This window comes from Cavia porcellus, unplaced genomic scaffold, assembly GCF_034190915.1.
Source record: "Cavia porcellus strain 051 isolate PalLab524CR breed Dunkin Hartley unplaced genomic scaffold, mCavPor4.1 scaffold_32, whole genome shotgun sequence".
Taxonomy (NCBI): Eukaryota; Metazoa; Chordata; class Mammalia; order Rodentia; family Caviidae; genus Cavia; species Cavia porcellus.
In genome coordinates this window covers 22324655-22343401 of record NW_026947515.1, presented here as the reverse complement: position 1 = coordinate 22343401, position 18747 = coordinate 22324655, and the positions used below count along the sequence as shown (strand labels likewise).

Sequence of the window (18747 nt, the reverse complement as noted above, 5' to 3'; positions counted from 1 at the left end):
TTTTTTTTTGTCTTTTTGAGACTGTTTCCCTTTGCAGTTCAGGCTTGAACTCATACCCATCCTGCTGCCCCAGCTTCCTGTGTACTGGAATTACAGGTGTGCATCACCATGCCTGGCTTTTTTTTTTTTTTTTTTTTTTTTTTGAGGCAAGGTCTCATTGTGTACCCCAGATGGACCTCAATTTGAAGATTTTGTTGCCTCAGGTTTCCCAGTACTGGGATTATAGATTTGCACCATCACATCTGGTTTAGAGTTGGTACAGATCCTTTGGCTTGATCAGAGAGTGATATAAACTTGAATTTGGGTTTAAAACTGATTTTTGATGTGACTCTTCCCTTTGGGTGTGGTGGCACATCCCTGTAATCCCAGTCCTTGGGAGGCTGAGGCAGGAGGATCACTGTGAGTTCTAGACCAGTCTGGACTACAAAGAGAGCTGAAGGCCAGCACGAACTGCATTATGAGCCCTACTCTCAAAAAACCAAAAGAAGCAAAACAAAGTCTTTCGGACTCCCAGTACAAAGCAAAAACTAAACAAGGTCTTCCATAAACGTCAAGGCACAAGCTAAGCTTGAATTTGAGATCCTCCTGCCACAGCCTTCCAGAGCACTAGGATGACAGGCATATGCCACCATTACTCCTGGCTTTATTTTTCCAATAATAGTCCTTTTGGATTACATGAAAAAGGAAGATGCATAAAATACTTCAAGGCCTCCCCTCCTTTTTTACTTTTTCTTTAGACAGCACCTCGCTATGCAGTTTAGGCTGGTCTGGAGTTCACTTTGTAGTCCAGGCTGGTCCTCAACTCACAACAATCCTCCCCACTTATCCTACTGAGTGCAGGGATTACAGATGTGAGCCACCGTGCCCAGCTAAATGTCCATTCTTTGAAATGCACTGAGAGATCAGAAGTCTATATATTAAATAAGTCAATGTACAGAAGACTACTACTTTTAGGGTTAGGGTAATTTCCATTTAAAAATTTTTTCTCTTCTTTTTTACCCCAGTGCTAGATATTGAACCCAGGGTATTTTTGTTGTTGTTTCTGTGATTACTGGGGATCGAACTCATGACCTTGTGCTTGCCAGGCAGGCACTTATGCCACTGAGCTAAATCCCCAGCCACACCCAGGTTCCCAGTTCCCCTCCGTTCCTTTTTTAGGATAGGTTCTTGTAAAATTTTCCAGACCAGACTTGAACTTGTAAACCTCCTGCGTGGTCCTTCCACGTAGAACGAATTCACTTTCTCCCTTCCTTTTTTTCTTTTGGTTACTAGGGATTGAACCTAGAGCCTCATACATAACAGGTAATCGGCAAAGCTGTCACTAAAACTACATCTTCAGCCCTCAGGGATTTACTTTTAAATTATGAATTTAGTTCCTTCAAAAAGTTCCTTAATTGGAACTTCAGTACTGGTACTCTTCATGCTGTGTATGCTATTCAAACAAAAGCAACTTCATGCCTTCTGGCTCTATAAGCATTTCTGAGTTTTCCAGACAAGGCCAGGGATCCCCTCATGTGAGCGCTTTGCTCTTCTTTCCCTCAAAGAGACGACAAAACCAGTGTGTAGTCAGGCAAGCCCAGCTGTCTGGATTTCACAGTTGTCTCAGCTGCATCAACTTAGGTTGCTCATGTTTTGGGTGGGAGGGTAGAGGCGGCATTGGAACACACGCCTGTTCATTACACCGTCTTGGGTCTGAGAAGCGGCTACTAAGACTAGAAGGAAGGCAGCGGCCATGAAGAAGCGAGCACAGCCAGCATCAGGATAGGGGTGCACAGGTGCCTTTCCTCGGGAGTTGCAGCATTACAGCAGCCGCACTGGTCCGCGCAGGCGCACCACAAAGCCTGGGTCCAAACCAGGCCTCCCCGCCCCCGCCGTCTCTGAGGGCCTTCTGTGGGCCTTGGCGCGGGGCTGTCTGCGGCGCCGCCTGATGCAGTGAGAAACTCGTGTGAGGGTAGCACTCTCCTGGGCTGTTTTCCGTGACATGCTGTTTAGGCCTAGGCTGTTAAGGACACACGTGGAAGCCTCAGGAGGGTGGCTGGGTGAAAGGCCACTGTGGAGTTGGGCGAATCAGGCCTGCAGGCACTACAGGAGGCGCCAGGGCGAAGGGCCTCTTTCGTTGCGGTCTTAAGAGCGGGAGGCCTTAAGTGCGAGACACCAATGGTCCTGAGGCTACGTGCTGCTCACGACATGGAGGAACTCGATGGGGAACCGGTGGTGACTGTAAGAGTGCCTACAACAGGCTTGGTTGCCCTCGCCGACCGCGTATTGTGTCTGTTTTGTCGCTTCAGGCTTGTCTACTTCCTTGCTGTGCTCATGTCTCCTTCCTTAGACGCAAAGGCCAGCGTTCGGAGGTCTCTCCGTTAAATAGCAGCTAGGTTCAGGTGGTAAAAGTTGCTGGGTTTTGGTTCTTTGTATACCCTCGTCCTAGAGATCTCATTAAATGCTGCTGCCTCCCTTGTCTTCCAAACCTTTCTAGTCTCCGTTTTTCTTGTTGGGCAGTAGAGTGGGCTCAGATCAAGCAGGAGAATTGTTTGCGTATTTATTTTCTTTCAGCCAAACTAATCTCCTCACCGTAGCACCATCAGCTTGACTTCTACCTGTCGTGTTGTATTGCCTTAAGGTTTAAGTAAATTTGTTCTTTCGGGGGATTCTTTCCTATTTTGTCTTGTTTTGTTTTGTGTTTTTTTGAGACTGTCGCCGTCGGTTCAGGCTGGCCTTCAGCTCATTTTGTAGCCCAGGCTGGTATCCAGCTTGAAAGGATCCTCTCCCTCATCCTCCCAGGATTACAAGAGTGTGCCACTACGCCTGGCTCAGTTTCCTGTTTTTATTGCCCCGTGTTCCTTTTGAGTTCTAAAGCGTGTACATGTATCAAATGTACATAGGCTCCGTGATGAAGAAGTTCGTCGGCTTTAGACCAGAGACATGCTGGCGGCCTGGAATGCTTTTCTTTTCCTTGCTTATGTCCTGCTTTTTTTCAAATGAAAGCTCCAGCAGATTGTTTTTCAGCAAAGCTAACCCGCAACTGTTCTACTAGGTTTAATATGTGCAAATATAGGCTTTCAGAGTTCTGCATCTCTTAGCGCTTGCTAATTTATAAATCCCACTGAAATTGTAAATTATACTGTATGTGGCTTTTTTGAGGAAGCGTGTTGGGGATTGACCGCAGGCCTTTTGCCCTGAGCTACATCCCAGACCTTCTTAAAATTTTTCTTTTTGGGACTGGGGATTTAGCCCAGCGGCATAAAGCGCCTGCCTTGCAAGCAGGCAGTCGTGAGTTCGATCCCTGGTACCGATAAAAAGGAAAAAGACAAAAAAATAAAAAATAAAATTTGTCTTTTTACTTGGAGACAGAATGTTGCTAGATTTCCCCAGGCAAGGCTTGCAGCCTTCCTGTTTCAGCCTCTCAGCGCCCTGGGATTGCAGGTGTGTGCCATCATGCTAGGCCCATGTATGTGCTTTTGAGAAAAATAGAGTGACATTCAGTGGCACTTTATCAACCTACATGTTATCTTGTCTTCTCTCTTCCACTCATGTCAGGACTTCTGTTTGTGGGGGAATTTTCAGCTCCAAGCTTACTGTTCAACTCCAAGCCTTACTTTGATACTGAGCTGTGATTTACAAGAGGAATGAGGATGCTCTAAACTGATGTTCATACCTAGTAGTGATGTAGTGAGTTAGCATTAGGGAGACCACGTGGAGAGCTGTTTAGCATGGTGTGTAGAGTCTGATTGAAGGGCATTATCTTGGCGTAGAGCTCCGTAGTCTAGAGTGTGGAATTCCACTCTGCAATTCAAACTGTGTCTTTAGACAGATGCTTCTCATTGACTCATAATGGCATGTTAGTAACTGGCACATTCAGGGATGGTTAGCATAGATTCAAAGACAGTAATCTTTTTTGTTGTTCTGGTTTTTTGATTTTGTAATATTTGGGACAGGGCCTCACCATGTAGTTGTGGCCAGCCTGGACTCAGTGTGTATTCCAGGCTGGTCTTGAACTTGAGTTAGTCCTCCTGCCTCAGCCTCCTGGGTGCTAGGATTATAGGCAAGTGCTGCCATCCCTGGCTTGTTTTGGTTTCTGAGACAGGGTCTTGCTATATAGTTCACTCTGGACTTCAACTCACTTTGTAGCCTAAATTGGGCTGGTACTCAGTGATGTTCCTACTTTGTTGGAGAGCACTGAAGCTGAATACAGGCACAGGGCTGTGGTGTGGCCTGGGCCTGATTGAGCTGAGACTGAGGAGATGTCTCAGGGGGCAAGATAAGCCGAGGCTTCCTAGAGACTTTCTGGATAATTTTCCTTAATTAGCATCGTCTGTTGCTCTGAGGAGTCCTTGCACCCCTCCCAAGATCCTGATCAGATTTCCGCCCTTGTCCACTGGGCTTGCTTGCTCTCATTAAATACTGGGTACCTAGCATCAGTCAGGTGGCCGGCTAACACAGGAGTTCTGTTGAGGATCTCACTTGTCTTGTAGCCCTAAAGACCATGCTGTGTGTCTCATTGCTTTGTGCCTTTGCTGTGTACCCATTTGGGGAACTGGGGGTCTGCGCACACACCCCAATAGTACTTCAGCCTCCTGAGTTCTGGGATTACCCATGTGCACCACCATGCCCAGTTTTTCAATTTGTAATTTTTTTCTTTTACATTTTGTGCTTTTTTGTCCAATCTTTGCTTATTTCAAGGTCAGAAAACTTTTCTGTACTTTCATTGCTTTTTTGTTTCTTTGTTTTTGGGTGTGGGATCTTGTTAGGTAGTGAACTTGCTATAGTCTTCCTCGAGCATCCTGAGTGTATGGATTACAGGTGTGGACCACCATCCCAGGCTTAACTTTAATTTTCCTTATGTTTTATTTTTAGTTCTTTTATTTTACTTTTATTTTTGAAAGATCTTACTAAGTTCCCTAACTTCTCTCCAACTTGTAATCCTCCTGCTTATAGTCCCAGAGTGCTAGGATCATAGACATGTATCACTTTTTGCTTATGAATATCTAGTGCTCTAGCAGATTGTATAAAATGTTTCACCCTTGTCTGTTCATTCCTGTTAGGAGATGGTCCAGGTGGGTTGAGATGTAGCTCATTGGTGAGGTCCTGTCAGAAAAAAAAGGCCAGGTGAGGTAGTGCATGCCTGTGATCCCAGTGCTCAGGAGGCTGAGGCAGGAGGATCGTCATGAGTTCAAGGACATCATAGGCTACAGAGTAAGACTGTTTAAAAAAAAAAAGACAATCAGAAAGCAATTATTCCAGACAAGTGTGTTAAATACATTGTTACAAAACACAGTGTATTGAATTAGGAAGGTTCATATTAGATAAGACCATGTCCATCCATTTGTTATCAACTGTGCACCTCAGTCATGTGTGTACTCTGGTTGGTTGTTTTATGACATCTCCAGTTCATCCATTTACATGGGCGTTTAGCTCTTGTCCAAAGGCATTTGATTGGGTATTTACAAATAAGTATAATTTATGCTTTCATTTAAGTATCAATGTTAATAATGTTTGTGTATACCTGTACTTTTCAGTTTTTGTGTTAGTAATGTTTGTTTGTTTATTTATTTATTTATTTTTGCAGTGCTGGGGATAAAACTCGACCTTGCACTTGCCAGGAAAGTGCTTGTTTCATTGAGCTAAATCCCCGACCCAGTAATGTTTATTTATCTTGGGTACTGGAATTCAAACGTATATCTTGGCATCTGCTAGGCAGGTGCTTATGCCACTGACCTACATTCCTGGGTTCTAATAATGTTTATGTACCTATACCTGTATTGTTTTTTGGAGATAGGGTCTCACTATGTAGCCCAGACTAAAGTCAAACTCCTGGGGATTTTCCTGCCTCAGGCTCTCAGGTGCTGGGATTACAGCTGTGTGCCATCAGGCCTGGCTTAATTTATATACTTCATTTGACAGTTTATACCAGTACAGTGAAACTAAATTTGTGAGACAATGGATGTCAGCTTAGATATCATCAATTTACTATAAAGAGAGGAGTGGAAATCCATTGCACAGTGGACGATTTCAGAGTATTCAGTGAATGGGCATTGTAATGCAAGGCCTTTTTTTTTTTTTTTTTTTTTTTTTTTTTTTTTTTTGTCTTTTTGAGATAAGATCTTACTATGCAGTTCAGGCTGGCCTTGAACTCACTTTGAGGCCTAGGCTGGTCTCGAACTCACAACAATCCTCCTGCCTCAGCCTCCTGAGTGCTGGGTTTACAAGTGTGAGCCACCATGCCCGGCTAGCAAGAACATTTTTTTCCTTTTTTTTTCCCCCCTTTTTGGTATGGGGAATTGACCTTGGGCCTCACGCTTGCCAGATTGGTGCTGTACCACCAAGGTATATCCTGGGCTCTGTGATGCCATTTCAGTAGTGATTGATTTTGGTGTACACACTTTTTAAGAATGTCACTGTCTCTTAAACAATGCTTGTTGTCTAGAGCTACTTAGGTGCCTGTGCTATATCCTGGAGAATTTATCTCCAACTTTCACACTAACTGGATGAACCTTTGCATCCTTTCCTATAGAACCGATCCTGCAGCTTGTACTTACTGTCGCTTGCTGTACTTTTCCTGGATTTTTCTGGAAGGTTGATGCCTCCTTAGGGAACAGTTTCAGCTGCACTGTCAACCCTCAGTCTGGCAAAGAGCAGGAGGAACTTTGTAATTGTCTGTTCTGCCTGGGCTGTGGCCTAGGCAGCTCACATTTCACTCTTGGGCCACCTCTGCAGGAAGAGAGCTGGGGACACCTCAGGAATTGGGAATTTCTATTTTTTGTTTTAGTAGCAGTTCAGATCATTGTTCCTGGCTTTTCTTTTTCTGAACCCCCAGTGAGAGAATTGCTTAGAGGATGGCTTTCCTTTACATTAACACTGAGCTGGACAGACTGGGCCCAAGTGCCCAGCAGAGCCTGCTTGCTCAATCAGGGCTGTCATTGTCCAGAAACCCTCTCAGTAGTATACTTGATTAGCCTTGTTAACTTTCTTGACAGCTCGTTTCTGTGATTATACTTGCATGTTGACTGAAAAGCAATGCCTCAGTAGAAATGATTGATTCTGTGCCTTATTTTTTTTTACTAGTTGATCCCAGGTGTGAATTCCAAGAAGCAAATGTGCTTTGACTGGGGTCCTGGGGAGATACTGGTCTGTGAAACCTTCTTCAATCAAAAAGGTAGTTTTTCTTTTCTTTGAGATTATTTATGTTGCTGTGTTTGGTTGTCTCTCTGACTCCCCTTGTCTTTCTTTGTTTCTTTCTTTCTTTTTTTTTTTTTTTTTTTTGAGATGGGGTGGTGTTATGTAGTTTAGACTGGCCTTGATCTCACTGTGTAGTCCAGCCTGGCTAACCCGAAGCCAGGGTCTCACTAAGTCACCAAGTTGCCCAGGCTAAGGCCCATTTTGGGATCTTTTTGCCTTAGCCTCCCAGTGTACTGGGATTTTAGGTGTACTCCACTACACTCAGCTTCAAAAAGAATATTTTTCCTAGGTGAGGTGGCTACTCCTGTAATCCAGGCACTTGAGAGGCTGAGGCAAGAGAATGTTTACAAATTGAAGACCAACCTGGGCTACCTGAACTGAACTGAACTGAAAAAGACAAAAAAGTTTATTTTTTATTTGACCAAATGACTCTTTACTTCAATTGTTGAGTTTTATGTAGACTAATGTTAAGTGAACAAAGATTAAGGTCACAGTGTTTAAATTTTTTTTTGCAGTACATTTCAGTTGTTGGAGGCCAAAGATAGTTTTACGGTGCGGTAGTAGCCTGAGGAGAATAAACATTTATGTTTAAAAATTCAGCTGGTGCCACGAAGCACTTTGGAGGCTGAGGCTGAGGTAGGAAGATCTCTACAAGTTTGAGGCCCACCTGGGCTCTAAAGTGAGTTCAAGGGCAGCCTGAACCACACAGTGAAATCCTGCCTGAAAAAAAAGATTTAACAAAATATTCAGCTGGGCCTGGTGGCGCATGCTTGTAGTCCTGGCACTCTGGCAGGTTGAAGCAAGAGCAGTTTAAATTTGAGACACAACTTTGTAGCAATACCTTCCCTTAAACTAACATTAATAGAAAAGGGCTTGGAATGTAGCTCAGTGCAGAGGCCTGGGTTCAGTCCCAAGTACCATGCAGAAATTGTGCTGGCGTGATGGCACACACTGTACCTGTGGTCCCAGCATTTGGGAGGCTGTGGCCAGAGGATTTCACATTTCAGGGCAGCACGGGGCTGCACAGTGAGGCTCCATCTCAAATAATGCATGAGATCGTATATAGAAAGTGGTTATATAGCTCAGTGACGGAGCTCATGCTTTGTATGTACAAACTTCTAGGCTCAATGTGAACACTAAAAAGTAAAATTCATGGTGTATGGGTCATCAATAAATAATCCATTCTTCTTTAGATGTCCCTTTGTGTGTGATGGGGATGTCAGGTCTTGCTGCAGTGGCCTTGTGGACTGATGCTGGGGTAGGCAAGCATTCTGCCCCTGACTTTACTTCATATAAATGAAAACTACACTTTAGGGATTTTGTTTTAAGACAGGCTCTCACTGTGCAGTTCAGTCTGGCCGTGAACTCAAGGAAGTCCTCCTGCCTCAGCCTCGAGAGCACTGGTATTACAGATATGCATCACCACATTTAGTTTAAACTTGAGCGTTTGTATATGAAATTAGTAGCCCAGGAGTTAAAGCTCTGTCTCTCTGTCTGTCTGTCTGACTGTACTGGGGATTGTACCCTGGGTCCCTCCTGTTGAGCTACATTCCCAGCTGTTTTTTTTTTTTTTTTTTTTTTTTTTTTTTTTTTTTATGAATTTTGAGACAATAAGGACAGGGTGTCATGAAATTGCCCATGCTGGCCTTTAATGTTGACAGTAGGTCATGCCTCCACACCCACTGAGCTAACTAAAGATTTTCTTTAGTTTGTTTGTTTGACATATGTCCTCACTACCGTGTGTAGTTCAGGCTGGCTTTAAACTCACTGTGTAGCCCAGCATAGCCCTAACTTTGAGGCAATCCTTTTGCCTCAGCCTCCTTTTTTTTTTTTTTTTTTTTTTTTTCTTTTTTTCTTTTTTTAATACTGCGAATCACACTCAGGGCCTTGTGCTTGCCAGGCAGGCTACTGTGCCACTGAGTAATAGCCCCAGCTTGTGCCTCAGTCTCCTGAGTGCTGGGGTTACAGGCTTGCATTTGGCTCTGAATAGCTTTTCTTTTGAGGGAGATTATGATAAACGTCACATTATTTTTTTCTGTTCAGTTTCAGAAACATCTGAGATGGTACCAAGCTGCCCCTTTATCCATATCATCCGGAAGGATGTAGATGTTTATTCTAAAATTTTGAGAAAACTCTTCAATGAATCACATGGAATCTTTGTGGGCCTTCAGAGAATTGAAGAAGAATTGAATGGAAAATCCAGAAAAGCCCAGTAAGTAGCCTGCTTTATTTATTTACTTATTTATTTATGGAATGAGATTTGAACTCAGGATGTGTGCCACTGAGCTAAGTCCCCAGCCCCTTTATCAGTTTATGTTTTTAGCTTATTTAACCTTTCAAAAGGCCAAGTAAGCAGAAGAGTCATTGAATATAGTCCAATTAGGAGATTAAAAAACTATTAAAAGGAGTTTTAAGAGCCTTGGCTGGATGTAGTGGCACGTGTCTGTGATCCCAGCAGTCTTGAAACTGACACAGGAGGATGGCCTTGAATTCAAGGCCAGCCTGCACTACATAATGAGTTCAAGGCCAGCCTGAACCTCCTAGAGCCTGTCTCAAACACAAACAGAAAGCCAGGCATGTGAGATTTGGTGGCTTCTGCCTGTAATTCAAGATAGTCAAGAGGCTAAAACAGGTTTATTAAGTTCCAACCCATCCTGGGCCCTTTAGCAAGACTATATCCCTAAAAGGGCTATTCTGTAGCTCAGTGGAAGATTATGTTTGGGTTTGATCACCAGTGCTGCAAACTGAACAGAAAAACTTTTGTTTTGCTTATTTTTTTCCTGGTAGTAGGGACTGAACTCAGAGCTACTTACTGGTTCCTTTTAAATTCTCAGTCTGGCTAAATTGTACAGACTAGCTTTAAACTTGGGATCCTTCTGCCTTAGCTTTGTGAGCGGTTGAGATTATATGTGAGGGCCAGCAGACCTGGATACGACTATTCCCTTGTATTTTGTAGTTTTGTTTTGTCTTTTTCATTTTTCGTGGCACCAGGGATCGAACTCACAACCAGACACTTGCAAGGCAGGTGCTTTGCCAATGAACTAAATCTCCAGCCTCAATTTTATAGTTTTAATGAAACTGGAATGGAACCAGTGACCTGAGCTGGCTGGGAAAATCTCTGCCACTGGGCTTCATTCTATCAACCTATTACTCTTTTGTTTTTAATTTTTTTTTTGTCTTTTTCATTTTTATGGGTACCAGGAATCGAACTCATGACTGCACACTTGCAAGGCAGGCGCTTATGCCACTGAGCTAAATCCCCAGCCCCTACTCATTTTAAAATGAAGTCACTGAGTGGGCTTTATGTCTCACCTTCCAGAGGAAATGTTTTTCTTGCAGTGGAGAGCTATGTCTCATCTGGCTGTGATGATGTAAACTTGTGCTCCAAGCTCTCTTCTGTCTTCCCAGGATTTGGGAGGCTGAGGCAGGAGGATAGCGAGGTTCTCTCCTCCCTGCCACACCCAGTCTCACTGTGCTGTTCAGGCTGGCCTTGAGCTCACTGTTGTAAGCCTGGCTGGCCTTGAACTCACAAGTGTTCATCCTTCCTCAGCCTCATGAGTGTTGGGATTACAGGTGTGTGCCACCATACCTGGCTTAAGGATAGAAATTTAAGGCCAGCGTAGACAATTTAGTAAGACTGCCTCTGAAAAACACCAAAGCCAAAACTAAAAACCTGTCTTAGTGATTGAAAAATGATTGTTTTGTTTTCTTGTTAATTTGCTTCATTCTGGGGTTGGGAATTTAACTCGGTGGTACAGCACCTGCTTGGAAAGCATGAGGTCTTGAGTTCAATTCAAAATACAAAAAAAATTTTTTTGCTTTGTTCTTTTCATTTCCCTGGTTTGGTTTTGTTTTTAGTATGGAGGGTCCAGGTTGAACCAGCGCCACCAACCTGAGGCTCGTCTGTAGCTTTCTTTTTGGTAGCGCAAATTGAGCTCATAACCTTGCAGTTGCCAGGCGGCACTTATACCAGGGAGCTGAATTCCTGTCCCTCTGAATGCAGATCCAGCCCTGTTGTTTATTTTTTATGTTGAGACAGGGTCTCACTAAATTGTTCAAGCTGGGCTTGAACTTGTGATTGATCCTCTTGCCTCAGCTTCACAGAGTGCTGGGATCACAGGCAGGTATCACCGTGTCTGGCTTGAACTAGTTGTGTTTTATACATATTTATTTATTTATTTAATTTACTTGTTTTGAACTAGTTTTAGCCATCCAGAAAAATTAAAAGATGATTTTTTTTGTTATTCAGCTTCCCTAATCTTAATGTCTTTCACAATTGTATTATCTGGGTATTAAAACTAGGATGCAAAGATTGACATTGACTCTGTCTGCTCAACTGAAGACGATTTCTGTTTTGCTGGTTTTCCCTTCTGAGGTGGCCTTTTCCCTCCCTCAGTCTTTTTCATGACCTTCTACTTTGAGGAATATTGATCCGTTGTCTCATGGAACATCTGTCAGTTTGTGTTCGTCAGAGGTTTCTCATTCTTGGACAAGCATGCATTAGTGAGGATAGCACCAAAGTGGCCATTTGTTCTCAAGTATATTTATTGTGTCATTCAATTTTTTCCAGCTTTGGATTAGGTAAAAGTTCAGGTTGACCTTTCTTTCCAGTTAGCAAGTTCACACCTTTATTGAGCTCTCTCTTACTGTCTGGAACCACAACATGCTCCAGATTTAACTTAAATGTGTTCTCATTTTTCATAGATTGGTTCGTGTGAGTAAGAACTACCGATCCGTCATAAGAGCTTGTATGGAGGAGATGCACCAGGTTGCACGTAAGGATGATGCGTCCCTGTGTGGGGCTGTGTGCTCAAGGTCCAAAGTAAGATTCTTTGCAAAGTCGTTAGTGGTTGGTTGACCTTGGTGATGAAAATCACTTTAATCATGAGAGCTACATGATTGCCTTATGCCTGACAGACTTTGTATAACAATGTGGTGTGTTTATCAGAGGCCGAATTGCAGTTGAAAGTGCTGCTTGTAACTTATGGGGTTGGTTTGAGAGTTACAGATCTGCACCTAAGGGATTGGCATTAAAGAATTTTATTGTATTTGGTAGTGGGGATTGAACTCACCACCTTGAGCTTGCCAGGCAGATGCTTATCCCACTGATCTAAATCCCTGGCTCAAGGCAGGCATTAAAAAACCATCTAGAATCCAGGTATAGTGATCCGTAGTCTCAGCACCTGGGAGCTTGAGGCAGGAGGATTGCTGTGAGGTAAAACTGGGCTACATAGTAAGTTCATGGCCAACCTGAAGTATCCAGTGAGACCCTGTCTCAAAGAAAGAAAGAAAGACAAGAAACTATTGCAACAGATATATCTAGAGAGTTGCATGGCAGAGGGGAAAACAAAAGAAAATGTGGAATGAAAACAGTCATTGAAAGAAACAAGGGCACAAGCTACAGATTCTGGTAGATGCTACAATAATGAGTCTGCAAGTTTCATTGCTCACTTACAATGTTCTCTTCTGTCTTGCTAGTTGCTGGGAAAGATGGAGCCAGTGGCCACCAATTCAGCAGCCAGGTACTGGAAGCTGCCTTTTGTTTTTTTGTGGTTTTTTTTTTTTTTTTTTTTTTTTTGCATGGCTAAGTGTTTGGCACCTGCCTAGGGTGGCTCTGCAGTTACTGTCATGGCAGAAGTCTTTTCTTTCTAGGTAGATGGGCACCTCCTTGAGGTGGCAGGGATCATCTTAAATTTCTTGGTGCCCTTTCAGTGTCTAACATTGACAAAGATCTGCTGGATAAATAATCGTCTGAGTTTTCAGTTTTGGTGTTTTAGTCACAAAGACTCATGAATTCTTGTCGATGTCCGCTCCCGGCCGGCAGGAAAGACACACGACAAGGTCTGGCGGTGGTCAGGCTTTTCTTTATTCTCTCCTTATACAGTCTGCCCCGAAGCCTCTCCGCGGCTCCTTCCGTGCTTCAGTCTGCCCCGAAGCCTCTACCGGTCCGCTCCCCGCGGCTCCTTTTGTGCTTCAGTCTCTCTCTCTCTCGGGGGTGGAGGCACTGGCTATATATAGGATTAATAGCTAGGCAGACTACCCTGTGAGGCGGGAACTTAGTGGGGTGATAAGAAACAGGTGCCACACAGGCGGGCTCGATGAGAGGGGTAATCTAGCCCAGGCTTTTGTACTTTCCCACAGGCCTCGCAATCACCGCGTCTGATGACTTGACAGTGCCACGGCTCCCAACATCTCCCCCTATTTTATTTTAAATGATGGCTACGCGCATCGCAGCCCGTCCTGGATAGAGTGCAGAGGCCTATGCCCCGAACTGAGGCCCACCGTAGGCCCTTAGCATAGACCCTGGTCGGCCGTCCCAGGGTCCACCAAGGCCCTGAGGCCCTCGTCCTTTTTTCTAGGGCCAGGAATGAACCGGACGGAACCTGGTTGCACATAGGCATGCACTCATTTCTCTCCACGAATCCCCTCGGAGAGAAATTTATCTAACAATCCAGCGGCTTTCGAGCGGAACGGGGTAGGGCCTGGCTTAGGTTGAGTCGTGCTGGGGAGGCACGCTCTTACCCGTCATTGACTCACCCACCCTGCTACATGTTGTTGTCTAGGGAGGAGAATGTGGGAAGCCTGTCACTTTTAAACGCGGTCGTAGGCCATGCGAGCGAGCCATGCGTATACAAGGGTAGCACATAGGGGAGCAAGCCGTTCCAGGCCCCCAAAAAGGGATTGTCCTGCAGTTCTTTTAGGGCTCATCTTGTTGTTGGATCTGCGGTTGGCCTCTGGTGGAACAGGCCTGATCTTCAGTCGAGGGACTTGTCGCGTCAACCTCTCTGGGACCCACATTGGCTCTCGTCCCGATTCCTGCGGAAAGACACAAACCGTGCCTCGGCTTCCTCTTTTGTATCTCTGCCCTCCTTGACGGACCCTTCTCGGGAGCTTCCTCACTGTGCCTGTTCAAACACCTCGCGTACTTCTACAAGTTCTTGAGAGCTCCCCCCGTAACTACCCTCACTCTTTAGGCACGTGTGTATCATTTCCCACAATGGACGAGCAGAGACTGAAGCTCTACCCTCCCGCTCTGCTAGGGAAAGGTCTCTGCCCAACTTTTCCCAGGAGGGCAGGTTTACATGCCCTGTAGGCAGAAACCAGGGAGCAAAGCTGTCAATCTCTGCAAGGAAATTTTCTAAAGTCTTACGCCCCACCTTGAGGTCCTTGGACTTTAGGAGTCTCCGAAGGACCAACACCAAGGCTGTGTATCTTTACTTGGCATGTTTCCCATTTTTAATATATCTTCTGTTATTTTTACTTCTATGTTTATGTTTTACACTCTTTTATTACCTTAAGTTCTGGTGTTATGTTTCATACTCACCGCGTGAGGTTGAGAGGAGTCTACAAACCCTGTAGGTGCGCGCCACCCAGGGCCCAGGCTTATCCTCTACTCACCTGTCCTGCAGCTGCAGCACTGTGTAGGAGAATGCAGTCCACCGCCGCGTCTCGGGGTTGATCAATCCCCGTGCGGGCCTCCAAATGTCGATGTCCGCTCCCGGCCGGCAGGAAAGACACACGACAAGGTCTGGCGGTGGTCAGGCTTTTCTTTATTCTCTCCTTATACAGTCTGCCCCGAAGCCTCTACCGGTCCGCTCTCCGCGGCTCCTTCCGTGCTTCAGTCTGCCCCGAAGCCTCTACCGGTCCGCTCCCCGCGGCTCCTTTTGTGCTTCAGTCTCTCTCTCTCTCGGGGGTGGAGGCACTGGCTATATATAGGATTAATAGCTAGGCAGACTACCCTGTGAGGCGGGAACTTAGTGGGGTGATAAGAAACAGGTGCCACACAGGCGGGCTCGATGAGAGGGGTAATCTAGCCCAGGCTTTTGTACTTTCCCACAGGCCTCGCAATCACCGCGTCTGATGACTTGACAGTGCCACGGCTCCCAACAAATTCTCTCAGCTATAAGTAGTTATACTCTAATTAGAATGGGAAGATGACTCCTAGGATTTCTTCCCTTGCTGGAGTCTTGGTCCCAACTCAGTAGCAAATAATGAATAAAACCTTGTCTCTGGCTAGTAAAGTAGACCAGCTGCTGAACAAGCGATGTGATGGCACATGGGGACAGAAGGATGGTGGCAAAAAGCAGCTAACATTTATATTGGCCGTTTTTTGGAGTTTTTGTTTTTTTTTTTTTTTTTTTTTTTTTTTGCATCAAGGATCATACTTGAGACCGCCTGCTTGCCAGACAAGTAGTATGCCGCTGACCTCTCTATGCCCTGCCCTGTATTGGGCTTTGCTTTCTTTCTGGTTTTGTTTGGTTCTGGGGATTGAACCCAGGGCCAAGTGTATGCTAAGCACGTGCTCGGCCATTGAGCTACAGCTGTACCCTGGGCTTTGCCATTATTAATACATTGTTTCCTAAACTTCAGTACTTGTAATACCAACTTCATTATAGGTGTGCACAAACACTCCTGGACACCCCTCGCCTCTCCTTCATCATTTCTTTTTTTCTTTTTCAGTTTGATCTTTGAGATAGGTTTCCATTCTACTGGAAGCTGGCCTTAAATTTGTAATGACCCTCCTGTCTCAGCCGCTGGGTGCAGGAGTTACAGGCATTCACCACAATACTCACCTTCCTTTTTTTCTGAGGTGTCCTCCTGTTTTCATATTGCCTTCCTAAATTATAATTCATGCGACTCATTAATACACTGTTTTATATTTCTAATGCACATTAAAATGAAATCAGAACCATTAAAATAATGGTGGTCTACAGATCAGCGTGTGAAATGCTCTCATGGTCTGCCCTGTGGGAAATTCTCTCAGAGGGAGGCCAGGAACTGGTGAGTTAATGAATGTCCATTATGTGCTTTACGTCTTGCTATATTCCTGTGCTCTAAGAACAAATCTTAGTACTTTTCATTAAAACCTGCTTTTGTTTCTTCCATAGGTCTCCATTTTATCAGCGATGGAGCTAATTTGGAACCTGTGTGAGATCCTTTTCATTGAAGTAGCCCCAGGTAAGCCTGGGATAATCTCATCATAATACATAAGGGGTTCTTGCTGTCCTGCTGTTTTTTTGTATTTCCTGTGCCAACAATGTTGTCTCCAGTTTTTCCCCTCTTCACTTTTCTTGGTGTCTTTGAGACGGAGTTTTATTATACAGTTCAAACTGGCCTTTGAACTCACTTTGTGCCCCAGCTGGTCTCAAACTTACACTGATCCCATCCACCCTCAGCCTTCAAGGTGCTGAAATTGCGGTTGTGTACACCGTGCCCAGCCTTCTAGTTCTTTACCACATACTGTCTGAAATCATTATAAAATACCCAAAGAAATGTGACATTTTGTCAGAGACTGTAAGAAGAATCATGTGGAGTTCTTTATAGAAACCTAAACATTAGGGAGATGAACTGTTTTTAAAGATGAACTTTGAAAAACAAATCAAGTTTCTTCTAGTGTGTGAAAGTGGTAGTATTGACATTATAGATATTTCATTTGAGCTGAAAGTTGTCTCCATGTGGGGAGGAATAAGGAGATGGGTGTAGAAGACACTTTGAGAATTCTGCAGCTAATAATTGGGTGGGGTAACCATGTGTTTTAAACCTGTATAATCAATCATGAACTACTATATGGCCCATATAGTATCATGGCCTGGGTGTACTTTGTATGGAGGTGCAACAGGTGTTTATTTATTGTCTTTTTGAGATGGGTTTTCTTTTTCATTCATTTATTAGTGATACCGGGTATTGAGCCCAGGGCTTCCCCACTGAGCTATGACCCCAGCCATGCTTATTTTAAAATTTTATCAGTACCTGTTTCCAGGACATGAAACTTATAATCACCTTAAGGAGTAGGTACATTTATGTAACATGCCTTGATTTTTTTTTTTTTTTTGTTTTTGTTTTTGTTTTAATTTCCCTTCCTAAACCATATGTGGTGACTCATCTCTATAATCCCAGCACTCTGGAGACTGAGGAGGAGGATAGTTAAAGTGAGTTTGAGACCAGCTCAAGGCCAGCCTGAACAGCTAGTAAGACCTCTGTAAAAAAAAAAACAATTGTTTTTTCTTTCCATTACCCTTGTATTTCAGTATTATTATTATTTTTTCCTTGAGAAAGGATCTCTCTATGCATTTCAATTTTAATTTTTATGTATTTATATATATATATTTATATTTATATTTGATACTGGGACTTGAATTCAGGATCTTGCACTTACTAGGCAGGTGCTGTGCCACTGAGCTATATCCCTGGTTCCTATTTTTAATTGTTTAGACAGAGTTTCACTATGCACTGGCATTACTTGAACCTGAGATGCCTTGCCTTCACCTCCCAAGAGTGCTGGTTTTTTTTTTTTAAATCTATTTTATTCATAGATAGAAAAAGAAGAAAACTACAAAATTTCCAAACATTGTCAATCATGCAGCAGCAATGATATATATATTGTGCATTGTAGTCCCCAAATCATTCACCCAGAGCCCAAGACATCTGCATTCAATTGTTCAGCACTAGCGCAAAGCTTTCTCTTCAGCAAACTTGGAGAAATCAGTAGCACAACTATATCAGGTATTTTTTATGTACATACACATATACATGTTTTTTCTTTCAGGTTGTCATGCTATTGAAGCTATGTTTGCACATGTGTGTTTTATTGATTGCACTAATGAGTGTGTTCTCAGGTTGCATCCATTTACCTATAAAAGTGTCCATTTTATCCTTTATGGCTGAGTAGTACTGCATTGTAGAAAAATAGCACGTCTTTTTTACCTTCCTCAGGGGATGGGCATATAGGTTGTTTCAAAGATCTGGCTATTACCATCTGTGCTGCTGTAAACATGGTTGTCCACCTGTCAGTGTGGTATGATGTTTGTAATTCTTTTGGGAAGATACCTAGAAGGAGTCTAGCTGGGGTGAAGGGGAGCTCCAATTCTAATTTTTTTTTTTCTATTTTTGTTTGGTATTGAGGATGGAACTGATGACTTCACACTTTGCAGGCAGGTGCTTATGCCACTGAGCTAAATCCCCGGCCCCATCCTAGTTTTTAAAGGAATCTCCACACTAATTTCCACAATGGTTGCATCAGTCTGAATTCCCATCCACAGTGGAGAAGGGTTTCTTTTTCCCCACAGCCCCTGCAGCATTTTTTTGTTTTTTTTGTACCAGGTATGAAACTTATAACCATGCACTTGCAGGGCAGGTGCTTCTAATCCTGAGCTAAGTCCCCAGCCATCTCCTGCATATGTTATGGATTTATTTCTTGATACTATCCATTCTTTCTAGAATGAGGTGGAATCTCAGTGTTGTTTTAATTTGCATCACTTGAATGACCAGTGATGCTGAACAGTTTTTCACGTATTTATTAGCTGTTTGTATTTCTTCATCTGAGAAATGTATATCCATCTCAGCTGCCCATTTTTGGACTGAGTCTTTAAATGTGGGAGGACTGATTTTTTGAGCTGTTTATGGGTTCTTGATAGTAATTCTTTGTCTGAGGTACAGCTGGCAAACATTTTCTCCCACACTGTGGGTTGTCTCTTCACTGTGTTGGTGGTTTCTGTTACTGTGCCAAAGCTTTTCAGTTGGGTGAGATCCCATTTGTTGATTCTTTGCAGTAGTTCCTGTGCAGCCTGGGTT

General features: G+C 43.7%; 1 protein-coding gene and 1 long non-coding RNA gene across 5 annotated transcripts in view; one reads left to right on the top strand and one right to left on the bottom strand.

The window, feature by feature from the left end:
• The first annotated feature begins 1932 nt into the window (after positions 1-1932).
• Nup85 (nucleoporin 85) overlaps positions 1933-18747 on the top strand; it is a 32183-nt gene continuing 15368 nt past the window's right edge. The window contains exons 1-6 of one of the 4 annotated variants that reach the window (XM_063242485.1): positions 1933-2220; positions 7063-7153; positions 9220-9388; positions 11881-11951; positions 12655-12698; positions 16065-16134. In XM_063242485.1, the coding sequence (XP_063098555.1) occupies positions 2158-2220; positions 7063-7153; positions 9220-9388; positions 11881-11951; positions 12655-12698; positions 16065-16134 (508 nt within the window). In that variant the 5' untranslated portion in view covers positions 1933-2157. The remainder of the gene's footprint in view (positions 2221-7062; positions 7154-9219; positions 9389-11880; positions 11952-12654; positions 12699-16064; positions 16135-18747) is intronic. The other 3 variants (XM_063242484.1, XM_013146908.3, XM_063242482.1) reach the window with 3 other exon arrangements.
• On the bottom strand, positions 13021-15330 carry LOC134474430 (uncharacterized). Its single transcript, XR_010045306.1, has 2 exons — positions 14575-15330; positions 13021-13992 (listed from the first exon to the last, which is right to left on the bottom strand). It is a non-coding gene; the product is annotated as an uncharacterized LOC134474430 (long non-coding RNA).